Source organism: Eublepharis macularius, chromosome 4 (genome assembly GCF_028583425.1).
Source record: "Eublepharis macularius isolate TG4126 chromosome 4, MPM_Emac_v1.0, whole genome shotgun sequence".
Taxonomy (NCBI): Eukaryota; Metazoa; Chordata; class Lepidosauria; order Squamata; family Eublepharidae; genus Eublepharis; species Eublepharis macularius.
This window is the reverse complement of record NC_072793.1, coordinates 127,602,127-127,628,644: the sequence shown is the minus strand read 5'-3', so window position 1 is coordinate 127,628,644 and position 26,518 is coordinate 127,602,127. Positions and strand designations below refer to the sequence as shown.

At 46.3% G+C, this 26,518-nt stretch overlaps 1 protein-coding gene across 1 annotated transcript in view; it reads right to left on the bottom strand.

Annotated features, from left to right (window-relative positions):
• PLXND1 (plexin D1) overlaps nt 1–26,518 on the bottom strand; it is a 216,653-nt gene that overhangs the window by 70,745 nt on the left and 119,390 nt on the right. Inside the window, exons 15-19 of the mRNA XM_054975821.1 lie at nt 26,360–26,499; nt 24,668–24,835; nt 17,920–18,010; nt 16,525–16,794; nt 15,296–15,445 (exon numbers count right to left, since the gene is read on the bottom strand). Of these exons, the coding sequence (XP_054831796.1) occupies nt 15,296–15,445; nt 16,525–16,794; nt 17,920–18,010; nt 24,668–24,835; nt 26,360–26,499 (819 nt within the window). The remainder of the gene's footprint in view (nt 1–15,295; nt 15,446–16,524; nt 16,795–17,919; nt 18,011–24,667; nt 24,836–26,359; nt 26,500–26,518) is intronic.

Here is a 26,518-nt window from a genome sequence, read left to right as displayed (position 1 = left end):
TATATCATCTGCCATTATCTAATGTTAACTGCTCAGCTATTTAATATCACCTGGAATTTGGAAAACTCCCAAGTCAATGATATAATCAAGATATAAAACAAAGTAATATGCATGTACAGAAGAAGTATAGTTTGTGGTTTAAGACACGCCAATAAAGGACAGGAGACCAGGGCATTATACATTATTTCCTCTAGAGTTACTACAATTAATCCACTTTGACACATGTAAAGATCTTAATACTGGGATAGGGAGGGAGGGCATGACAATTCCCATCCCATACCAGGGTGAGACTGTGGCTCAGTGGCAAAGCATCCTCTTTGGATGCAAACAGGTTCAATTCTAGGCATCTCTGGTTAAAAGGATCACGTGGCAGGAGAGGTGAAAGACTGCCTAAACCCTGTGAAGCAGCTGCCAGTCAGAGCAGACAGTACAGAGTAGACCTTTATAGACCAATGGTCTGACTCAGTATAAGGCAGCTACTTATGTTTAGAGAGGAACTTCACCCCCACACAGCTAAAAATACATGGCAGTCTGGCTTCTAAAAACTTGAGTTTTACTTGTCCAAAGAAATACAGAGATGGAGTTGGAGATACAGTTTAAACTAGTCTCCTGTGAAGCAGAAATAATCTATGAACTAAAGCCTGGCTTTTCTGATGGACACTGTTCATGGTAGACATTACTAGAAATTTCCAGGAAATCCAGTAGGCATCACCTCTAGATGGCAAACAAAAAAACAGGGAAGGGGCTTTGGATATTAAAAAACTCATACAGACAAAATGTATGAGTTGTGCCCTATGAAGGCAGAACAGCCTATCGCTATTCAGTGCTGGACACTGTTTATTGATATAATTTAGCTGTGTTTAATCTAATTTAATGGAATCTGTCACTGGATTATTGTTTGGATAGGATTTATTTCCTTTAGAAATGGTATCAGCCATTGTTAGGTTTTAATAGTTCCCCTGCATTTTAAAATATTATTTGGCAATGTGATAATCCTGCCACATCTGGCAAGAAAAAACATTACTAGGTGGCTCTGCTTTTTAACACTCCTTTACAAATGAATTAATTCATATCACTAATTCAGTTTTCCCCGTTTTAAGACATTTGATTTGGAATGAGAAAAAAGTCTTCTGACTATTAATTAGATAAAGATAATATACAAACATGTGCATATTTCCTTTATCAGTTTCAGCAGAAAATGTGTATCTAATAACGGTAAGAGTGTGGCACTTTGCAGAACTAGGCTTTCACATTCTTTTGTCTAAGAAAACTGCAATGTGGAAACGTTTGCCTCAATTTAATAGTCTTGATTTTTAAAAAATTCTTGTCAAGTTGCACTGAAGTGATATTAATTGTGAGGTTCTGTATTATCCCCTCTATATACAACACTTTTTGTTCTGTTTTTATTTAATAACAACAGTAGCACCACCACCACCAAGTTACATTTAGTTAGGTAATACAAGCAAAACCAAAAGACCCTGTCCCTTGAAGGTTTTAATCTAAATGTTTGTACTGTGGGAGTCAGCAAAGCAAGGGAAGGGAAGAATGGAAGAAACAAGGACAACATGAGACGAATAAGTACACATGTAGTTACACACACTTGTATTTAATTTCAGTTAGGAGTGGAATCGAAAGGACTATGCTGAAGGCTTTATGGAAAAGATGGCTTTTAAACAGGATACTTAACCTAACTTAATTCATTTATTTTAAATATTAGTATCTCATCTTCCACCCCATAATGGATGGCAGCTTATAAAAAAGTATGCAACAGCATATCAACATCTAAAACTGCTATAACAGCAGTTGGCACCTTAGGAACTAACACGATCTTCAGGGTATAAGCTTTTGAGAGCCAGAGCTCCCTTTTCAGATACCACAACAGATGCTCTAACGATAACCATAAAAAACCACTATTATCCACAAGCTATTTACCATGCAAGTGAGATAAATCATACCATGTGACATCACATCCATTCACCCCTTCAATAAAAATTCATCAGCCCCTGGTGGTGATGGAAAATGCTGTCAAGTCATAGCTGACTTATGGCAACTCCTGCTGGGTTTTTCAAGACAAGAGACTAACAGAGGTAGTTAGCCATTGTTTGTTAACCCTGGTCTTTTCTGGAGGTCTCCCATCCAATTACTAACTAAGGCCAACCCCTGCTTAGCTTCCAAGTTCTGACAAGATCAGACGTCCCTGGACTATCCAGGTCAGGGCCATCAATTCCTGATTCGGTAAAAAGCCCCTGCAACAGAATTGTTTTGCATCTAGCAATTTAGTTGCCTTCTTCTCCTCTGATAAACCACACCAAAGGGTTGGTGCCATGACCCCAAAAGCCTCAAATCAGACTGAGGACAACTGAACAGTCTTATGAAGAGGTATGGTAACTATGAGATAAAGAGAGGAACATAGTGTCCGGGGTCTGGGTCCCAGCCCCCAGACTTGGTAGGAGGGAACAGCAGGTCAGCCGGGCTGACGGGCAAACAGAGGGGGCAGCCAGCAGACAGCAGGTCAACTGGTCAGCCAGCTGACAGCAGGTCAACCGGTCTGACTGGCAGGCAGAGGGGGCAGCTGGGGGACAGCAGGTCAACCCCTCCCACAGGCAAATGGAGCCAGAACCTGCCAGTGCCAGGGGCAAGGGGCAAAAGCCCAGGGCCTCAGGAGGCAGGGGGAGACAGAGAGAGGCCAGCGAGTCCCACTCCCCTAGGGAGGGAAAGGGGGCTAGGCAAGGCGGAAGAACAAGCATACCTACTAACCAGGCGATGAGAGAAATGTGGTGGTGACATTCTACTGGGGAGTGTTTATGGCACGCTCCTGAAGAAGGTGGCACGAAATCTGCGTTCGTAGCCGGCCCCAGATTGAGCGTGGCGGTCTCCACTCCCTCCTTTGGAATTTATTTGGGCTTTACACCACCTTTGGGAAGAACTAGTTGAAGGAGAGGAAGGAGTGAATCTGTATAAAATTCATTGTATTACTTATATACCTGGTATTGTAGAGTTGTACTGCACCAGAAATGAAATTGCACATGTATGATTTTGCACTTGTACGATTTGCACATGTATGAATTGTCCTATGAGCAATGGTCTTTGTATGAATTGCAATATTGGCTCAATGAACAAGAGGCACTTGCACTTTGAAAATTGTATAATCATTCATTATTGTTGTGGCGTGCACATAGAGTGCAGACGTTTCTGTGGGTAACCCCTCCCTTGTCTCTACTGCGGTTGCAGAAACGGCCATACTTTTCTTTTTCAGAATTTGGGGATCCGGCAGGTGTTCACCTCGGCTTACCACCCTCAAACAGACGGGTTGGCAGAGCGGCTGAACCAGACCGTCAAGGAGGCCCTGAAGAAGATGACGCGGGACAAGCCTCACCAGTGGGACTTGTACATCGACCCGCTCATGTTCGCCCTCCGGGAGACCACGCAGGCCTCCACTGGCTTCAGCCCATTCGAGCTGCTATATGGGCGCAAGCCAAGGGGGATGCTCTCCCGGCTGACGGAACGCTGGGGGCCCCAGGCCAGCAGCCCCGCGCCCCTCATACAGGAGTACGTGAGCCGGCTCCGTGACCGGGTGCAACAGTCCCAAGCGGAGGCAAATCGCAGACTGACTCGCACCCAGTCAAAGCAAAAGGCCGCCTATGACCGGGGTGCGCGGATGAGGACTTTCCAGGCCGGAGAGAAGGTCCTCGTGCACCACTCGGTGTTCCCAAGAGAGGAAGGGGACCCATGGAGGGGTCCCTACCAGATTCGAAGGGTGCTGGGCCCCACCACCTACGAAGTCCAGTGTGGGGTCGGCCGGCGTCAGCGGAAGACCCTGCATGTGAACCTCCTAAAGCAGTGGCACGAGCGCCCAAAAGAGGAGTGCGGCGTGGCTGAGGACCCGCTAGAGCTCCCTGACAGTGTGCTGCCTTGGACCACTGATGCCCCGGAGTTTGAGGAGCCCAAGGTGGACCCTCAGCTCGACCCAGCTCAGAGGGCCCAGCTACAAGACCTCTGGGCTCGGATTCCCGGGGTCTTCTCCTGCAGGCCGGGCAGCACGAGCCTGATCCAACATGCCATTCCAACGGACCCGGGGCAGACAGCCCGGGCTACCTGGCGCCCCATCCCCAGGAAGCGGTGGGAGGCAGTGGAGAAGGAGACCGACGAGATGCTCAGGCTTGGGGTAATCGAGCCCTCGCGAAGCGCTTGGAGGAGCCCGATAGTCTTGGTGCCCAAGCCGGATGGGACCACCCGATTCTGCATCGACTATCGCGAACTGAATAAGGTGGCCCAGTTCGATGCATACCCCATGCCCCGAGCAGATGTGTTGGTAGACCACCTAGGGTCCGCCCGCTACCTGTCGGCCCTAGACTTGACGAAGGGCTACTGGCAAGTGCCCGTGCGGCCAGCGGACCGGGAGAAGACAGCCTTTGCCACCCCACGAGGCCTCTTCCAGTTCAAGAAGATGCCGTTTGGTCTACACGGGGCAGCTGCCACGTTTCAGCGGCTGGTGGACCAAGTGCTGGGAGAGTGCCGGGCGTATGCAATGGCGTACATAGATGACATCATCATCTTCAGCCCGGACTGGCCCACCCACCTCCAACACTTGGAAGCTGTCATGAGGGCCCTCCAGCGAGCCGGACTACGGGCTAACCCAAAGAAGAGCCACCTGGGGTTCCAGGAACTCCAGTACCTGGGCTTTGTGGTCGGGGGAGGCCGAGTTCGCCCACCACCAGACAAGGTGGCCTCAATAGCTGATGCCCCCCAGCCCCGGACCAAGAAGCAGGTCCGACGTTTCCTGGGACTACTGGGGTATTACGGGCGGTTCATCCCCCACTTTGCCTCCCGAGCCGCCCCCCTGACAGACTGCTTAAAGAAGGGGCTGCCCAACCAAGTCCGGTGGACCCCAGCACTAGAAGCAGCTTTCAAGGACCTGCGGTCAGCCCTCTCTAATACCACAGCCCTGTGGAACCCAGACTTTGACCGACCCTTTACGCTGGCCACAGACGCTTCTGACACCGGCCTTGGGGCAGTCCTGACTCAGGAACGTGATGGAACCGACGTCCCCATCCTCTTCCTGAGTCGGAAGCTGCAGCCCGCAGAGAGGCGCTATGCAACAGTGGAGCGGGAGGCCCTAGCGGTCAAGTGGGCAGTGGGGGCCCTGCAATACTACCTGGCCAATAATCCCTTTGTCCTACTAACGGACCATGCGCCCCTGCAGTGGCTCCACCGCATGAAGGCACACAACCCCCGTGTGCTGCGGTGGTACCTCTCCCTCCTCCCCTTCCGGTTCACCATCAAGTACCGCAAGGGGGCGCAGCATGTGGATGCGGACTTCATGTCCCGCATGTTTGAGTCTGACCCTGACCCCCACAACTCAAAGCTAAGCGGGGTGTGTGTGTCCGGGGTCTGGGTCCCAGCCCCCAGACTTGGTAGGAGGGAACAGCAGGTCAGCCGGGCTGACGGGCAAACAGAGGGGGCAGCCAGCAGACAGCAGGTCAACTGGTCAGCCAGCTGACAGCAGGTCAACCGGTCTGACTGGCAGGCAGAGGGGGCAGCTGGGGGACAGCAGGTCAACCCCTCCCACAGGCAAATGGAGCCAGAACCTGCCAGTGCCAGGGGCAAGGGGCAAAAGCCCAGGGCCTCAGGAGGCAGGGGGAGACAGAGAGAGGCCAGCGAGTCCCACTCCCCTAGGGAGGGAAAGGGGGCTAGGCAAGGCGGAAGGGGGCAAGGGCAGAGGGATTGGGAGCCCAGCAGTCACCCACCCAAAGACCTTACCTGAGGAGGAGAAGCAGCAGCAGCCCCAACAACCCAAAGCCACGCCCCAGCTAGAAAATAGTAGCCTGGCCCAGGAGTTGCCAAAAGCCAAGCCACTCCAGTTGGGGCTATTGGAGGCACTCTGCAGGAAGCCCTGGGCAACCAGCCAAGGAGCTGCAGCTGGACCCACCTTCAGCCATCAGCTCTGCCAAGGAGGCTGGGCTGCTAGCCAGGGGACTGCAGCTGGACATGCCTTCAGCAATCAGCCAAGGCAGGGAGGCTGGGCAGCCAGAGAACAAGGCACAGCTGGTGCTGGTCAGTGGGGCCAGATCAGCTACCCCAGCTGCAACTGCTTGGTGCAGCCCAAGGCCAGGCTGGAAGAGGGGTGGGGCAGTAGAAGGAAGCCCTATAAAAGCTGGCTGGGAAGAGCCCTGTGGTGGTGGGTGTGAGTGAGGAGTGATGATGTGGAGTGAGAGCAGTAAGATGCAAGGGTGGAGGTTTGGAAGAGAGTTCTGGAAGGAGGAGACGAAGGAGGACGCAGAGGGTAAGCAGGCCAGGTTGAGCAGGCCAGCGAGTGGACTGAGAGGGAGTCTGGGTGAGGTATACCGCCCCTCCTTCCACAGAGCAGGGTCCTGCAGAATCCCTGGCCCCCCTGTGACGTCAGGAGCAGACCGCCCAGTGCCACGCCCAGCGGCAGCGGCGGCAAGCCCTGACACATAGCTGGTGTTCATACCAGGACAGATGGTCTTACAGGTATATGGATCCAGGATCATGAAGGGCTTTAAAAGTAAGGACCAGCAATTCAAGTTGACCTCAGAGGCAAAGAGCCAACCAATGAAACTGTTTTAGAATAGATGCTATGTATTCATATCAGGAAGCAGCATTCTGCACTGACACCACCAGCTCGCCATTTCCTTTAACCCTACTTTATTTATTTATTTATTTATTTATTCAATTTATATACCGCCCATCCCAGGGGCTCTGGGCGGTGAACAGTTAAAATTGATAAAAACAAAACTAAAATCAGTATACAAATAATAAAACAAATTAACAAGGTGCAGTGGTGGGGAGAACCTTCCCCACCCCAAAGGTGGGAGGCCGACATGGCACCACCCCCTTCAATCACCAAACGCCTGGCGGAACAGCTCTGTCTTACAGGCCCGGCAGAACGATAATATGTCCCGCTGGGCCCGGGTTTCCATTGACAGAGCGTTCCACCAGGCTGGGGCCAGGACTGAAAAAGCCCTGGCCCTGGTTGAAGCGAGGCGGGCTTCCTTAGGGCCGGGGACCACAAGTAAATATTTATTCGCTGATCGGAGCGATCTCCGGGGAACGTACAGGGAGAGGCGGTCCCGAAGATATGCCGGTCCCAACCCACTCAGGGCTTTAAAGGTAAGAACCAACACTTTGAACCTGATTCGGAATTCAACTGGAAGCCAGTGCAGCTGGCGCAGGACAGGTGTGATGTGTGACTGGTAAGGTATACCAGTCAGGACCCGTGCCGCCACATTCTGGACCAGTTGTAGTTTCCGGATCAGGCCCAGGGGTAGCCCAGCGTAGAGTGAGTTACAGTAATCTAGCCTGGAGGTGACCGTTGCATGGATCACTGTAGCCAGGTCCTGGGGCGTCAGGTAGGGGGCAAGTTGCCTGATCTGACGAAGATGGAAAAATGCAGACTTGGCAACCGCCGTGACCTGGGCCTCCATCGATAGGGAGGCATCCAGGAGCACACCCAGACTCTTTACCACTGGCAAAGTTGCCAGTGGTGTCCCATCCAGGGCAGGGAGCTGGATCCCAACATCTGGCAGCCCCGTCCCAGCTGCAGGACCTCCGTCTTCACTGGGTTCAATTTCAGCCTGCTCTGTTTCAACCATGCCGTCACAGCCTCCAAAGCTCTGGCCAGATTGTCTGGGGCCATGTCTGGCCGGCCGTCAATCAACAGAAAAAGTTGGGTGTCATCCGCGTATTGATGACAACCCAGCCCAAACCTCCGCACCAACTGGGCGAGGGGGCGCATATAGATGTTAAATAACATTGGGGAGAGTATCGCCCCTTGGGGAACCCCGCACACCAAAGGGTGACGGGCCGATAGATCTCCCCCGAGCGCCACCCTCTGTCCCCGACCCTGGAGAAAGGAGACCAGCCACTGTAAGACTGTCCCCCTAATCCCCACGTCGGCAAGGCGGCTGGCCAACAAATCATAGTCAACCGTGTCAAACGCTGCTGTGAGATCAAGTAACACAAGCAGCGCTGACCTGCCTCGATCCAGATGCCTGCGAAGGTCGTCTGTGAGGGCAACCAAGGCTGTCTCCGTCCCATGGCCAGGACGGAAGCCAGACTGGAATGGGTCCAGGACTAGAGCATCATTCAGGAATTCCTGCAGTTGTACCGCCACCGCCCGCTCAATCACCTTGCCCAGGAACGGGAGGTTTGACACTGGGCGGTAACTGGACGGGTCAGTGGGGTCCAAAGATGGTTTTTTCAGGAGGGGCCGCACTACCGCCTCCTTTAACACTCCTGGAAAAACCCCAGAGCTCAGGGAGATGTTAACAATGGCCTCCAGATGGTCCCGTAGCCCCTCCGAGCTGGCCTTCACCAGCCAGGATGGGCAGGGGTCCAGAGGACAGGTGGTTGGCCTCATCCCCTGCAGGATCCTGTCCACATCGTCCTGAGAGAGCAGGCTGAAATGGTCTAATACGGACCCAGAAGACGGCCAAGGGGTCTCCAGTTCCCTTACTGTATCAACAGTGGGTGGCAGGCCACGGCGAAGGGACAAGATTTTACCCGCAAAATAGCTCGCAAAAGCCTCGCAGCCAATAGTTGAATTAAGAATTTGGTGGTCTCCCTGAGAGAGGGAGACCAAGGACCGAACTGTTTGAAATAATTGAGCCGGGCGTGAGCTAGCGGATGCAATGGAAGCAGCAAAGAAATCCCTCTTTGCTGCTTTCACTGCCACCTCATAGGCTTTCATAAACGTCCTATAAGATGTTCTTGCCTCTTCGTCGCGCCCCCGCCTCCACACTCGCTCTAGTCGTCTCAGAGACCGCTTCATCTGGCGAAGCTCCTCGGTAAACCAAGGAGCTACCCGTTTGCGGGCTCGGAGAGGACGGCAGGGGGCAATAGCGTCGATGGCTTCGGAAAGACGGCCATGCCAATCATCCACCAGCTCATCTAACGTACTGCCAGGGGGCATCGGATCCCGCAGAGCCGCCTGGAAACCAATTGGATCCATAAGCCTCCGCGGGCGAGCGTAAATCCGCTCACCGCCCACCCGGGAAAGGAGCGGCATGCTCAGACGAGCCTTCAGAACAAAGTGATCTGACCATGGCACTGCATCATAGGCATCCAAGACCACCATCATCCCTGCCCCAAAAATCAAATCCAGTGTGTGACCTGCTTGATGTGTGGGAGCCGAAACAAACTGGGAGAGTCCTAGGGCCGCCATGGAGGACACCAGGTCAATGGCCTGCATGGAGGCATCGTCGTCAGCATGGACGTTGAAATCCCCGAGAACCAAAAGTTTCGGGAATTCCAAGGCCCAGCTGGCCACCGCCTCCAAGAGACCAGACAGGGAAGATGCAGGTGCAGTAGGCGGTCGGTACACCACGCATATTGCCAACCTCTCCTCGGCGTCCAACACTAGGCCCACACAATCAATGCCAGTAATTTTTGGGGTGGGGAGTGGTCTGAAGGAGAAAGACTCCCGAATGAGCAAAGCCACGCCTCCCCCCCGACCACTTGTCTGGGACCGTATAACCTGGGGGGGCTAGTTCTTTCAAAGCGACCGTCTCGCCCTCCCTCACCCATGTCTCGGTCACGCAAGCCAGGTCCACATTCAATGCTGCAAGATAATCTTGCAGCGTTTTGGTCTTATTATTTATGGACCTGGCATTGCACAGCGCCAGTGTCGGAGAGTGGTTTAATATCCTAGCCCCACAACAGGTATATCTTGGGATGGGACGCAGATTGGAAGGGCACCGAGCCCTACCATGTCTCAATGCCCTTCCCTTCCATAATCTGCTCCCACCACCATACCTCCCGCGTCCCCGGATCACTGGGATCCCCGACCCCAAGCCGGCCTCCTCACCAATGAACATAGTGCTAACCCACCACCCTCACAAAATCAACAGCCCACCAACTATCACAGACTAAGCTATCAAACATACACAAAACCCCAATACCCTACCAAATTAACAACATAGACTACAGTAACTAACACACATAGTATAAAAACAATAAACAGTAACAAGGCGAGCAGTCCCCTAGCAGCAGTCTTATAGGCTGGAGCAACAAGGGGCGGGGCCGGGCAGATGGAAAGCCCAGCCCTTGATGGAAGCAGCTCCCTTGGCAGCAGCGGCAGCAGCAGTACAGGCTACAACAACCTTTGTAGGCTGGAGCAACAAGGGGCGGGGCCAGGCAGATGGAAAGCCCAGCCCTTGATGGAAGCAGCTCCCTTGGCAGCAGCGGCAGCAGCAGCAGTGCAGGCTACAACAACCTTTGTAGGCTGGAGCAGCAAGGGGCGGGGCCAGGCAGATGGAAAGCCCAGCCCTTGATGGAAGCAGCTCCCTTGGTGGCAGCAGCAGCAGCAGTGCAGGCTACAACAACCTTTGTAGGCTGGAGCAACAAGGGGCGGGGCCAGGCAGATGGAAAGCCCAGCCCTTGATGGAAGCAGCTCCCTTGGCGGCAGCGGCAGCAGCAGCAGTGCAGGCTACAACAACCTTTGTAGGCTGGAGCAACAAGGGGCGGGGCCGGGCAGATGGAAAGCCCAGCCCTTGATGGAAGCAGCTCCCTTGGCAGCAGCAGCAGCAGCAGCAGTGCAGGCTACAACAACCTTTGTAGGCTGGAGCAACAAGGGGCGGGGCCGGGCAGATGGAAAGCCCAGCCCTTGATGGAAGCAGCTCCCTTGGCAGCAGCAGCAGCAGCAGTGCAGGCTACAACAACCTTTGTAGGCTGGAGCAACAAGGGGCGGGGCCGGGCAGATGGAAAGCCCAGCCCTTGATGGAAGCAGCTCCCTTGGCAGCAGCAGCAGCAGCAGCAGTGCAGGCTACAACAACCTTTGTAGGCTGGAGCAACAAGGGGCGGGGCCGGGCAGATGGAAAGCCCAGCCCTTGATGGAAGCAGCTCCCTTGGCAGCAGCAACCAAGCTCGTCAATAAAATATTATGGGTCAGGTGTACCAAAGACAGCTAACAGATCCAATGACACAAAAAAAGATGCATTGTCTCTTTCCACTGTGACTAATGCTGTTTCAGTCCCAAAGCCATGATGCTCCTTCATAGTGGCACTGGGAAGGAGTTCTAGGCATATGAGGCAGTGAGAAAAATAAACGAGGCTATTTCAGGAAGCAGGAGACTTTTGGATAGTGAAAGGTGGTAGAGTTGGACAAGATTATAAGCGAGGGCATTTGGGGAGAGAGGAACTGAATGACAGAATGGGGCAAGCATTAGCAACCAGTTTTGTTGGATGTGGAAGAAAATCAGTGAAGAGATTAGATGTAAGGAGCATCTCATTGTCTAAATAACTAAAAGAACAGTGATTGATTTAGGCAGTGGAGTTTTGGAGACAGATAAATGTATTTGGCTCTAACCTCAGAGATGGAACTGAACTCAGTCCTGAAGCATCCTGCTATTTTACCTGGACTTTGTGGGTGCTACAAGATTTGATGCTAGGAAACCTTCTGAGATAGAAAATATGTTCTTTCAACCTGGATCATAATTGGTATGCAAGCCATATATTACAGCCTGCCAGGTGCTTGATAAACCACCTGTGTTTATTAGAAACCTTGAAGGCTGCAAAAGATAACTGGCTTAGCACATCTGGCCTGGTAGCCATGAGTTTGACGGGCCTGGCAAAATGGCATATCTGGCAGCTTACTTTAATGATACTGCTCATACAGCCTATTCGGCTCTGAGCAGTGCCACACTAGAATTAGAGTTAAAATAGGGAAAAGTCTTTTAATATATAATCTGTATAGTATTAAAACTTTAATAAGTTTTTTCCTTAACTGATTGGGAGAGAAACTTGGCTACTGCTAAAGTGGTATTAAAATCCACCCCTGCTAAAAGGAGTCTCAAATTGTCCTCTATACTTCCTAAGTCCTGGATAGAGGGCTTAATCCGTCTCTTACCACGTTTAGAATATTACATTCAAATAGACAGTGTTGAAGAGCGTCTATTTGGCCAGAGCCACATTGGCAGAGTCGCTCAGAATAGAGAACCCTATTCAAGCGTCCCAGCAACTCTCCTGATGGAATGCCATTCAATCTGGCTAACATAAATAATTGTCGATAACGTGGAACTGTCAGGAAATCAAAATAAGCTGGAAGAGATTGTGGCAATGTTAAACCCAAGTATATCGGTGAGCATACTCTACGTGCTCTTATCCTAGTACTTCTGTAATCCAGTTTACTCAGATAACCTAAGATTGATGAAAGAGCTGCTGAAGGCCCTTGTTCTTTCAGATTATAAGGGTTAATACCCAAGGCCTGAACACGGTTTTCAATCAATTTACTCCAAGGGCTTTGATAGGAGATATCTGACAGCATGCTATTCATGACAAAGCAATTTATATTATACTATAATGCATGGTTTCCAAAAAGAGATCACAAAAAGTTTCCTTCACTTCTGCCCTTTAATGGTAAGTTTCCATTAAAATTAGAACGTACTCCTTCTCATAGCTCCTTTTAATAATGGGTCAAAATATCAGGGCACTGCTACTTCTGTCTGTATTTGTTTGCTTTTGCAGTGGAATTCCATGTATTAAAAAACCACAAGCAACAAAAACAACACACTGTACTCTCAGAAACAGTGTGACAAGCACTGTTTTATACTGCATGGAGAAGTTTCCATCCAAAACGACTTCTGGATAAGATTTGGCCACAGGCTTCTTAAGTCCCGCTAGGCTTCTCCTCTCTCCCTGAAAGCCATATGTATTTCTGCCAACTTAATATTAACACATTTACTGGAAAAAGAACAACTGGGATTTGGAAGTGAGGAAAGAGAAAGTTATAGGTTGTCAGGCTTTGAATAGAATCTCTCCACCTGTCTCAAAGTGTGAACAGCTTTAAACTTCCTCATAAAAAGCCAAGGGACATATAGAATGTAAAAGAAAGGAATATAATTATTTGTAACACAGTGCGTGTGTGAGTGGGGCGGGGGGGAATGAAGACTCATAAAAAGTACAAATGCAAACCAGGACACTGAATAAAGCTCGCAAAGAATGGCAAAAGTTCCCTGAACGTGATATCAACACCCGAGACTCTGTCTTTTGCAGGTGTATATATTGATGAGGAGATAGAAAAAATACACATACATAAGTCAGTCCTGGGAACAGAATTCTTGTTTGTTGAACAGACCAAAGTTTGCAATGCCGCCCCCCCCCGCCCTCACCAGTACACCTCTCCCTTGACTACAACAGTACCTATTACATCAACTTTCACTCTTCTGCCGAAAGCAACAGCAAGAGTGCCAACTTGAGTAAACTATTCAGTGCTACCAAATTCTGTGGAAAGGAAGAAGTGATAGACATGAGTTGCAGTTCTACACTCTATTATTGCCACTAGGAATCCTGCTCAATCCTATACCTATTTACTTTGATTTGCCCTCAGCAGATCCAGTTGCTTCTTAATTGGATACAAACCCACCAGACTCTCATTAATGGGCTCCTGTTATTTTTGGCCTGCAGATCAATTCCTGTCTTTCTTCCCTTACCAATTGTGTGATCTGTATCTCTTTTTAAGGTTCTGCCACACTTCAGCATTAAGTCCTAGGATGATAAAGAAAAGGAACCCCAGATAAAGCAAATGGGCTGCAGTCTGAGCCACAGTTGCGAGGAAGACTAGCATGTGTTCCATCCCAGATGACGGAGTCAGCAGGGGACAGAAGAAGAGTAGCTCCCTTGCCCTGTGAGCCCTCTGGCCACTCCTATACTTTTTTTTTTACCATATAAAGGAATTGTTGCCATTTGCTCTTATGGAAAAATGGAATACGATACACACAGGGATGGTATGCCAGAGAGGGCAAAATCCTCATCTGGTGTTCCCATTTGATGCCCACTTACAGTTTTCCCTACAAGTCAGCTGGCCTAAGTGCAGTCTTCCTTTATCATACACAGGCGAATGGCAAAGTTTCACTCTTATGAGGAAAAAAACGCCATGGAGGTTCACTCAATCTTTCTGTTCACAGTGTGCTTCTGCAAGAATGGCTATAATGTCCAAATTAATTCTCCTTTTCCTATTCCCCTCGAATTACTATGGGCAGTTCATGGGAGAGAATGCTGAAGTGATCTCTACAATTATGTCTACCACTAAAAATATTTATCTCCTGTCAGTTTCTATACACTGTCTAGTATTTCCATTATAACAGTTCATTCTGCTACCTCAGAACACCATATTACCAGAATTTGCTGATATGTTATTATATGACTAAGTATACAGACATTATTTTACCACAATTTTAAAAAGCAGGATTCTACTACTTGCAAAATTCTGTGAATACACTGACCACCAAGTCCATCGTGGAAACCATACAGATACTGAATAGGATCCAAGATCCATCAGCAGATGGTTCTGATAGAGGTGGACATGCGGGTATTTCCCATGTTCCCTTTTCCCCGGTAATCTTTTCTGAACCCAGGAAAGCGGATTCCTGAGGCTGAGGGGCCTGCATGGACGAATAGCCACAGGGGTCCCAGGCTGCAGTGAAGAGGGGGCAAAAACTTCCTGCCTGCCTGTTCTGGCAGTGCAGCTTTGCTGACAGAAGAGGGAGGACAGCGTAATTTCACACCTTCCCCCTCCACACTGCAACCTTCCAGCCCAAGTTGTTAATGGTCCATGCAAGTCCCTCAACCCCAGAAAAAAGCTTGCTGGGGAGGAGGGGGATAAAGGAAAGATCCCCAGCCCTCCCACTCACAGGTGATGGGATCTAATTCAATGCATAAATCATAAATAAATCATATTTGATTGACTGGATACAAACTCCAAACAGCACCAGCATAAATTTCAGAGCTGTTGTAAATTACAGTCGGTTGGGTACTCCATCCTAGCTATAAACAGTACAGCGGTTAAAGGAAAAGAGAAATGGGATGCATGATGCTCAGGTTTTCTCTTTTCAGGTTTCCCATTAGAGCTCCTAGCAGACATTGTGTTCAATGAGCTGACATTATCTAAAAGACGTAACACTTGCTCTTTCATAAAAGTGAAAGTGGGAATTCTCAGTACTGGATGACTGGGTATTATGATGGAAGCCTGATTCTATGTCTGCCACATGACCTCATGTGATCAACATGATCAACACACAAAGCTGCCTTATACTGATCACTGATCCATCAAGTTCAACACTGTGTACTCTGACTGGCAGCACAGCTCTCCAGAGTCTTGGGTCAAGGTCTTATGCATCACCTATTGCCTGATTCGTTTAACTGGAGATGCCAGGATTGAACTTGGGACCTTCTACATGCCAAATGAATGTTCAACCACCAAACCACGACCCCTCCCCCACGTAGGCTATGAGGCAGTTTACATACATGACGGTAAATGCCTTCAGGCTTCTGCCACTTACCGTAACAGGGAGCTGTCTTTCTGAGGTGCTGAAAGATTCATTGACAGAGCAGTGAATGACTTTGTCTGAAACTATTTGTATCTCACAGGAAATTAGACCAATTTTAACTTCATACTCATTGCTTTCCAGACCAAGGTTGTCAGGCTCTTTCTAATTATGAAAACCAAAACAAGAACAGAGAGATTATCTCACTGAATAACTGCAGCTCTCCCCATAATGATCACTTCTTTTTAAAAAAAATTATTTTCTAAACAACAAAGGAGATACAGAAAAAAAAGATAAGGAAAAATAGAAATACCCATTACACTGGGGAAGATTAAGGCACCCTTTATATAGATTATCTAGAGCACAATCACTATACATCATTTGAATATTATATTCAAGCCCACAACAACCATTCTCAGAGACATTTCCTCTCTTCCACCGTGTCTTACTATTAAACCAAAAATATTATTATAAAGTATTTAATAATATTTACCGCTATACCCCTTCCACCTCCAAATCAACAGCACAGAACACACCATGATCTATATATTTCATTACTATACTACAATGCACCAAACTATACTAACTATATTAAACTAATTGAATTAAATAATATGTGTTTCCATTTTGGAAAATTTAAGGCTTATAATAAACAGTATTTCAATAACCTCTGTCAATCTGAGCTCCTATTCAAATTTACTTTATTTACATTATTTATTCCTATCTTTTATTTCTCATCTTTATCTACAATAATGGTCACTTCTTGAAGCTCTACTAAACTCCAAGTCTCAATATGTTTGTTCACTTCAAATCGTGTTCTTTCAATTGCCATTTTTCATTTTTCCAGGGCAGCATAATGAACTGCTTCCCTCCCATGCTTTGCTTTTCTGTTTCCAGTGCCTTCCCACTTCCCCAAGGGGAACACATCAGAGCCCCAAACTCTTATGGGCTAGTGGGAAAGCTTTTGATCTTCTAATTCTCCATAGTAAATGATATATGTTAAAAAATCATAAACTTGTTTATGAACATTGTGAGAGAGAAATAGGGTAGAGAATGCGTAGAGTGCTCAGTGATGGGTGTTTTTCAACTGGTAATGCTTTTGAAGTTTATGGTATTCAGGATATTCTGCAGCAGTACATTGTGGTCTATAACTAATATCATCCCTTCCTTGGTCAAATTATACAATCATATTTTGTACTGATTTCCTTGTTTATTTAACTGGACTTTTCAGTCTATGTTCTTACATGTATGACGAGCGTCAAGGGCTCTCCAGGATGGTGTTTGATCCATTTCTCCTTCTTGGCTGTGAAGAACTGGGGGTCTGCGTAGTATTCCAGATGGAACTTACTAATGTGTATGGCATCCTCAGGGGGTTCAAGGGGGGACAGGCTGTCATCAGCATACAGGCGGCCATTGATGTAGAAGTCCACTGGTGCTGGCTTGCTCCCCATAGTGAGGTTGGAGGCAGCTGGAGAGGGGCAGGTAATCACAGTGTCGGTGTGAACCTTACAGTTCTGAAAGCAGGAAAAAAGCATGCACGTCAAATACTAATACACCCAAGTTATAACAATAACAAATCTGTCTATTACACAGAGATATGTTCAGAAATTTAAACTGGTGCAGAATGATGCAGCCAGAACATTGAGTGGCGTGGGTCGTATGGACTGTATCACTCCAGTCTTGACCCATCTACACTGGCTCCCAATTTGTTTCTGGGCACAATTCAAGGTGCTGATTCTGACCTTTAAAGCAATATATGGTTTGGTACCAACATATCTGATGGACTGCCTACCTGTCCACTGTGGTCATCTTTGGAGACCCTGCTTTGAGTGCCCTCAGTTTCTGAGATTAGATGGGTGGCAATCTGGGAGAGAGCCTTCTTGGTTGTGGCACCAAACCCCTGGAAATCTATTCCCAAAGAGATTCATCGGTCCCCTTCTGTTGCCATCTTCTGCCAGCAGGTGAAGACTTTTTTGTTTTGTTTGGTATACCCTCAGTGATCTCTCCTTCATGCCCAATGTTTTATTTTAAATGTTTTAATTGTTGTGTTCATGTCATCATATGTTTTCAAAGCTGTGTTTTTAAATGTTTTAATAATGTTTTGGTTGATTTAATGGTTTTATAATGTGATTTTAGTATGTTTGTTAGCTGTCTTGGTAGCCCTTGTGAGGGCAGAAAGGCAGGATACACATTTTGTTAAATAAAAAAAAAATCCTAAAGATTCAGAGGGGAAAAAACAATGCCAGTCCTGGAGACTTCTACTTCATTAAGCATGCAATTGTCCAACTTATATCAGCAACACTGGCATCAGGTTGAGCAGCTGGCACATGTGACTATTTCTTACAAATGGTACCAGAATGACATTGAAAAGATTTATGCAAAAGCTGCTCCTACGCTGCTCAATTAACACGAGTTGATCCTGAAATGCATGTAACACAATGCAGGACTGCAGTATATGACTGGAATGTTCACACCTAAGTATTACTTTTAATGACTAAGGAAAATATATTCCCTGGCAGCAGTGGGCTACAGCCGCGCCCCCACCCTGGTGTCTTGTGGCACCTCTACTTCATCTTCCATTCCCATTTGACCTTACATCTCTATTGACTGTATTTTCTTTTCCTGTGTTGAAGACTTACCGTTTGTTCCTTCCCAATAGTATGTACTACCATAGACACATTCTGAGCCATCAAAAATCCAATTCCTTCCACAGTGATGATCCTGCCTCCACTTAGAAGAAATAAACAGAAAGGTACTATATCAGATGAGAAATGGGCCATATGTTGTTCAGGGAAATATACAAAATGAAAAGTTACTTGTAACTAATGTTTACTAAGTGCTCATCTACTGCAGTCATTCATGAGAACTGCACATGTACTTCCCGTGTGGGATTGCTCATGTAGGATGATGAACCAACAGAAGAACAGGTGCAGCTTTGTACTGTAGCACACAGAGCAGTACCATTAACTAACAGCATATGCATGCTTCCTCCAGCATTGGCCAGGTGGGCTCTCTGGTGTACATACTGGGCTCATAAGTATGGAAGAAAGCACTGTTGTATCTGTATGTTATGGATTTATATGAACATGTGAACATAATTTTAATGTGCCTGGGTGACATGACATCAAAAGTAGCCTTTAGAATGTAAACATGAGGAAGTGACAGACAGCCCTGAATGGATAATAGGCTACAACTTTATAAATCAGACCCTTAACATTTAACTACCATACTACATTCCACCTATGTTAATACATTAAACATTTAACTACCATACTACATTCCACCTATGTTAATATATATAAGGCAGCACAGACTAAATTGCCTATCTCCTCCTACATCTAGGTTACCTCACTGTGGCTTGGAGCCTGGTACAGTTAACCATGCATTTCTGGCTCATTAAAACCTCTGCATTAAAGATGTGATAAGAAGGGCCTATCCCAGTCACCAGCCTCCAAGCTGGTATGCTACAGTGTGGATCTTGTCCAAGTCTCCTGGGCCATGGATTACCATGAGCCAACACAGCCACCTCTAGAAGTTTCCAAGCTGCCTGTCCCAGTCATCTAGGGCTTTTTTCAGGGGATACACTGAGTACCAGGCACCTCTTTAGCATTTGGGACTTGGGCTTAGAGAAGAGAACATCAGCACATATATATATATATATTAAAAGGCAAAAAAACACTGTAGTCAATCATGCACAAAAGCTGTCCTGTTCTGCAGGATGGAGGTGGAGGGACATAAACACAATATTAATCACACATTATTGTACATATATCTACTTAGACAGTGAGCAGGTAGAATACTTTCTACCTACTGACAAGCTAGTCAGGAACAAGCATGAAAGTCTCAGTATGCTACCTCAGCAATTCTCCCATTTTATCACATAAGCCTTCCTAAGGCAAAACACAAACCATCTGTTCCAACTCATCCCAAACAAAAACAAAGCAAGGTGGCATGGCTGCAGGGCTTACACTTTCTAAAATCCAGGAGCATGAAGGCTCAAAGTTCTTTGTTAGAGAGTATGAAACAGGGGCCATGTACATATTGTAATGATCCAAAAGGAAATGCATTAGCTTTCCACATATCCTCGTCTAATCACAGGAAGAACCGAGGAAAATGCAGCAGTGCTTCTCTGCTTATACTACTTTTGGAATCCCTGCCTCAAATTATGAATTCCACTGCCTAAAGCCCAGAACATATGTTTTAAAAAGGCAAGTGGAAGCACCGCTGTTCCAACTCCTTAGTGATCTTTAGTTAAAAGGGGGAGTGGGCAAAGCTGCTCTTATACTAGCGTTTCCTTTCTATTTTACTGGGAAGTGTTTCTGCAGTGACATCACCTTTTCCCCAACTATTGTCAGCTGCCATGGGGCTGGAACTCAGATTCGGAGGCCAACAGCTCTAGACCTTGGTTCAGTATGCCATCAAAAGTATTTATTTTCAGATAGAGCGGTGGCCTATTCTCATCTGCATCACAACATCTTCCTCAAGATGGTCAGCAGAGGAAGCACACCCTACCTGGAGGGGCTTCATGACTCCTTCTGGGAACAGCTGCCTGAAGTGTCCAATAAGAACCCTGAAGTATAAAGCTGCTACCGCTAGGCCGGGCCATTCAGTCTGAGCAACTAGTTCTGCTGATCTTAATTTTTGCCTCTTTGAGCTTGAGTCTTGCCTCTGCCATCAACTGCCTTGCGGATTCCTAACACTTGGACCTTTTTTTGCCACACCATATGGGTTTTTTGTCCATCTCTGACTCTCTGCCTACCTGACCCTTGGCTTGGCATGACCCACCACCCACCCCTGTGCCTGACAACTACAAATTACCAGAGCAATGTGGATCACTGATGCCCGTGATGTGGATCAGTTTGGGCCCAAGATGAAGCCTCGTGTTTCATTAGCTTGCCCAAAAAGACTTAAAGAAAACAATTTACTGAAATCAGTAAGCTAATAATTAACAAAGTAATTATTTCATCACCAAGCATAAACAGAGACAAACATTGCATATATTTTACCTCCAATTCAAAGCAACATTACCAAATAGTGACAAGCATCCCAGATACTTCAAATACTTGCAGTTGACCAGTGAAAGGTTTGGACAGCTCCCCCTGTCCTACAAGCTGCCTGAGGAACACTAAATGTGCCACCACCAATGTGAAACCAATTAAAGAAAATAACGAGAGAGCTCTAGCACATGTCACTGGTGCTGAGGGAGGAGGAGTGTTCTCTCCATTGGTTACCAGGAACTACATCCAGGCTTTACCCTGCATGTGGCCTTTCATGACTCCAACCATTTCATGTTCTACGTGCTTTAATTATATCGCTACATCAGGTGGCTCCTCAGGGAGTTCAGAAAGACAGTGAGCGATTTATCCCTTTGGCCTCCAAAAGACACTCAAAACCAGGGCTTTAGCATACAGGGCTCTTATAAGCAGAGTGTTCACAAGTCATCTAGGTTTCTTTAAAGCCTCAGTTTATGCAGATTCATAGGTTCTCTGAAGCCACAGTTTGGGTCTATGGCTGGTTTGAAAAAATTTCATCAGAATTGTATTTGATCATTGTAGAAAAATCACACTAGATCCAATGATCAATTGGATGAGTAAAACTGCAGCACCCCAATGAGCACAGTGGCGAAGAAAAGGTGCAGTGGCAATTTGGAATCCCACAGTACAAAAATCTGAGCCTTCCTTGGATGCTCTACAGGAGCAGTACTACGGGTATACCTATTATATAAATGACATTTATTTTAAAGCTTGAGTTTGGATTCTCTGATTGGTTTAAACAGTTACATTTTGAAGCAGTTACTATGCATTTTGCAGCACAGTCCCAAGCAGAGTTATGCCCTTCTAAGTCATTTGGAGACCTTCCTTTCCTTTTCAGAGCTCCTATGATCAAATGATCTGGAGCAACGACTAATAGAATTCTATACAGACATTTAGCAACCAACAAGGTTATATTTGGATCATTATCTAGCATCAGATAGGCGAGAATCTCCCCCTGAGAATTATTAGCTGGAGCACAAGATAAAAGAGGTAAAACCAACGATTCCTAAAAACTGCAAAAAGAGGACATTCTCATACTTTATGAGACACCCTGATGACAAGAACAAAATTGATCTGAGTGTAGCATATGACAAAATCTGTCATTCGGTACTTCAGAGAGGAGTCATTTGGAGTCAAGGGTATAACTCTGCTTAGTATTGCACTGTTAGATACAGTTCTGTTCTTCACTGCAGTCATAAGACGGATAGAAAACCACATCTGGCACAGAAATCTGGACATATTGCCATTACTCATTCGCCTACATTTTTCTTTCATCTTATAATTTGGTTCTGGCCTTGGTGATCATAAAACTACAGTTTTTGCTAAGAACACTGCATAAGCCTTGGTTGCTAATATGCACTTCCTAAGCATTCATCTCACATTGTTACATTTCAAGCCAGTAGAAAGTAAGGATGAGAAACTTTTTGGAGAAATTCAAAACGGAAAAGAAGCCCCCAAGGCTTCATATATGGAAACATGTATTAAAAATGAAAAAATGTGGGCCTCAGAGGTTCTTTTGAATAAAGAATTGCAAACTGTACCAGCAGTAAGGGCATATCAGAATAATATGGATATTAATGTGGAATTTGCATGCATTTCTATATCCTTTCAAATATTCTTTTCCCCTTATTAATTTGGATTTTAGCTAGCGAAAAACTAGATTCACAGTGAACAAGAGTACTTCATGACCTCTGACTATTTTTATTTATTAAAACAATTCCATCCATTTTGTTATAAAATCTAATCAAATCATCGTACATCACAACAGAATCTCATTTACCAAGTATACGTTATTAAACTACATTTATCATCACACATCCAGGATAAGGTCTGGAAAAATGGCCTAACAACCAGCAGAAGTCAGTGAGATCCAAGTCAATCCAGATGAGAAATAAAAGACCATCATACATCTAATCCGATCTCAGCATTAACAAACTAAACCAGAGGGAGGTTGCCTGATGTGCCTCATTGGGGAAGGCACTGAATAATTTTAGTGGTCTCATAAGTAGCCACCTGCCAAACATGATGGCAAGGGCACAGAAAGCAGAACCTCACCAAATGACATTCTCAGGTTGTAGAAACTGAGTTATAACCTTAAATACAGAACAACAGAGGACAGGCAGTATCTCTCAGATCAACCAACAGAACAATTGAATCTAATGTGCATCTTCTTCGTTGGAGAAGATGCAAATGATCTTTTTAACAAAATGTTTAGCATAAATGTCGCAGTAGGCTACCAAACTCATTCCTCCTTCCTCTTCCTGAAAGCCAGAGTGTAACCCCTAGCCACTCAGGAAAGCTCAGCTAGAAAACACTGGGTGAAGTCTCTAATCTGCCCTTTCTGGGCAAAGTGATTGAGAGAGCAGTAGATGACCAACTCCAGACCTTCTTGGACAACTCTAGTGCTCTGGACCCTTTCCAGTCTGGATTCAGAGCAGGGCATGGGACAGAGACAGCATTTGTAGTGTTAGTGGATGATCTCTGTCTAAATGTAGACAAAGGCCATGCCTCCTTATTGCTTCTCCTGGATTTATCTGCACAGTAGACCATGCCATCCTGTTGAGGCATTTAGAAACATAAGCGGGTATTAAAGGATGTGCCCTGGACTGGTTTAAATAATTTCTCATGGAACAGACTCAAAGAGTTGTCATTGGAGATCAGCTATCTCCAGAATGGGAACTATCTTGTGGGGTTCCACAGGGCTCAATCCTATCTCCCATGTTATTCAACCTCTATGTAAAACCTTTAAGAGAACTCATTCACAGCTACGGAGTTGGATGTCATCAATATGCAGAGGACACCCAACTCTATATCTCGCTATCCAGGTCCCCACAGGATGCAGTAGAAATCTTAGACTGCTGCCTGACAGCCGTGGTGAAATGGTTGAAAAACAAAAAATTGAAATTGAACCCAGACAAGACTGAAGTGATGCTTGTTGGGAAGGCAGAGATCTTGAAGGATATTGTACTCCCCACTTTTGATGGAGTTCGTCTGACCATTGCAGACTCAGTTAAGAGCCATGGGGTTATACTGGATCCAGCACTATTACTAAAAAAAAAAGCAGCAGCAAAAAATGCTTTCTACAACCTCACTCCAGCCTGGAAGATGGCTTCTTATCTTGACATGGCTGACCTGCCCATCTGGATCCATGCTATGGTAACATCAAGGCTTGACTATTGTAATGCTCTATACATAGGTCTCCCATCTAATTTAATTAGGAGGCTCCAATTAGTGCAAAATGCTGCAGCTCGACTGTTATCAGGAGCAAGCAGGAGCATGAACATCACTCCCATCCTACAGTCACTCCATTGGCTACCTATCAGTTACTGTGCTCAATTCAAAGTAATGGTTATTACATACAAAGCTCTGCATGGCTTTGGTCCAGCATACCTACGGGACCACCTCCCTCCCTATGTTCCACTGTGGCAACTTCTCTCATCTGAACAGGGTCTCCTGCAGGTGCCCGGCTGCACATGGGCAAAATCTACATCAGCCCATACACAGGATTTCTCTGTGGTGACCCCTACCCTGTGGAACAACCTGCCTGAGGACGTCGGGGAGCCCCCATTCTCCTGGCTGTCCACAAATTATGCAAAACCGAATGATTTAAAAAGGCTTTTTACTCAAATGGGAGGGCTGTATTGTAGGGATGGGGTCTCACATGCTTTGCTAATGAGTTAGGGACCATAGACTTCACCACTATGTTGCCTTACATATTATCTGTTGCTTTAAATATGGACTCCTATGAACCACCTCTGCTTCATGTTGTCTAATGTCAGTCCTAGAATTGATTATGTTCTGTTTCATTATTTTTTCGACTCTTTATTGGATTTTTGCTAATGTTATGTCTTTTAAAATTTGTATCAATTTACCCTATGGCATTGTTTATGGAAAACAATCCTTGATACTGTATGGAAATGTACTTGATACTGATTGTACTAATCTCATACTGTGTAATCCGCCTTGAGTCTCACTGAGAAAGGCGGACTATAAATGAAATAAATAAATAAATAAGTGGTGATGAAGTGACACTTCTTCACCATCATAAGTGTGAACGATTAGACATTAAAATAGGCTCTAGCCTGTGATAAATCAAATCACACTTTTCCATCAGTACTCTAATTTTCGTCCCTGCCATTTCAAACCAGGGAGCTGGTTTAAGTTGATGACAGTGCAGTATGTCTAATTCATCATTTCAGCCCAAAGGCAAAATGAAGCCTCTGTGAATATACAGTCTTGAACCTTTCTACCATTCTTCTGCATAGATACACGCCTGCAAAACTTTCTAGATCTGGTACCTTTTCTAGAGGATTCACCCACCTTTGTTAGCACAGAGAGGAGAAGAATGTCTTACCTGACCTGACTCTTTTGGGGGTTGATGTTGGTAATTACTGGATTTTTTTCGTATGTGAAAGTACAGTTATCATTGATGCAAGACTTGTTCTCAAACTGGACACAGACTCTCACGGTGGCAGTAACCTCCACACCTGGCATAGTGCAAGTAATGGTAGTGTCAGTACGACTAGAAAAGAAAAGACACAATAAGCTGCTGAGTGAAACAGATGAAGAGAGGCAGATGCCTGTCTGTACCTATTTATAACAGTGAGGGACATAAGCATGGATTGAAAAGGGCCCTGCAATCTATCAGAAACGCTGGGGAAATCCCACAGGGAAATTCCCCCCCCCCCCAAAAAAGTGCTATGATTTCTTGTAAACTGCAGGGCCCTCACTATGAGCTCTCCATCCACTCTTCGTGCATCCCAACAACTCACTTGCCACTGGAGATGGTGGGCAGCTACGGTTTATGTGGCTGCAGTAATGGAAGGGAGGGAGGGCTGTTCCCCCCTGCCCCCAGGCTGTGGCAGGGAGGAAGAGAGGAAGAAGATTCCTTCTCCTACTCACCTTCCTCCCTGGGGTCCTGAATGCTGAAGGACATTGAGAGGAAAGGTGCATTTCCCAAACTCTCTGGTACCTTGAACAGAGGCATAGCAGTGCTCAGGACAATACCTTCTCTTCACACTGTCTTCCTTTCACTGCTGCTGCTGCAGACAGAGTTGAAGAGTGAAGCAGAGTGGTAGCCCTCCCCCAAACACCACCAGAGCAGCATCAGCACCCCATGGGCAAGTGGTTCCTCCGAGCTAGGAGGAGGAGTTTTTTCCAGCTTGGATTAAAATTGGACAGATCCTCAGGGCTATAAAGCACAACTTCATACTGAAGATGAGAATTACGAGCTAATGGGGTTCACAGGATACAAGCCTAGCCTATATGACCATTGGCCGCATTCCTATTTTACAATGAGCATTATACTACCTAATAATGCATACTGCTTTATTATCAAGCATTTCACCACAACAGCTTCACTGGTCAGGGTTTTTTTACAGATACCACCTTGCAGCTGGACAAAATCAACAGCACACATGCTTTCTCTGTGGTAGCCCCCACTTTATGGAATGACCTGCCAGAGGTGGTCGGGAAAGCTTCTGGCTTTCTGCAAACAATGCTAAGATTACCAAGGTTACAGGACTGTTTCATAAGAAATAGCTCAGAAATATACCTTGGTACAGATGGGGATTTTTGATGTATATATGCGCCTACTAGAGAGTTTATATGCTGTTAAACTTGCCTTGGAAATTAGTTATGTTTTGTTTCAGATAGATTTCATCTCTGTGCTTGGCTTTATGCTTCTTTAAAATTTTTCTGCTACTATTCTCTATTGTATTTGTTTCTCTAACTGTTGTTCATTAGTGTACTTGCTCAGTGAATGTCCTAGCTGTTGATCATATTGTATTTTCACCTGCATTGTGTAATCCACCTTGGATCTCAGTGAGAAGGCAGACTAATAACAATAATAATAAGCCTACATGTTATTCTCTTTAAGGTTGGTATATTTTTCTGAATTACCTTCCAATACAAAAATCAAACAATGGTTATTAGAAAAAAAATCAAAACAATTCAAGAAGAATACAAGTCAATAAAAACTGGTGAAACAGCAGGACCAATAAAACAGCAGTAACAAAAGCACAAAACTCAGGAGAATAGAACTTACCTGAGGTCTCTGCATTCTTTTGTGCTATTGACCATTACGCGCAGTGCTGATCCCACATGGAGATTATTCCCTACGATGGTCACTTTGGTCCCCCCTGCTTTAGGGCCAGTTGATGGAGATATGAATTTCACCACTGGAAGCTAAATTGGTCCAAAAAAA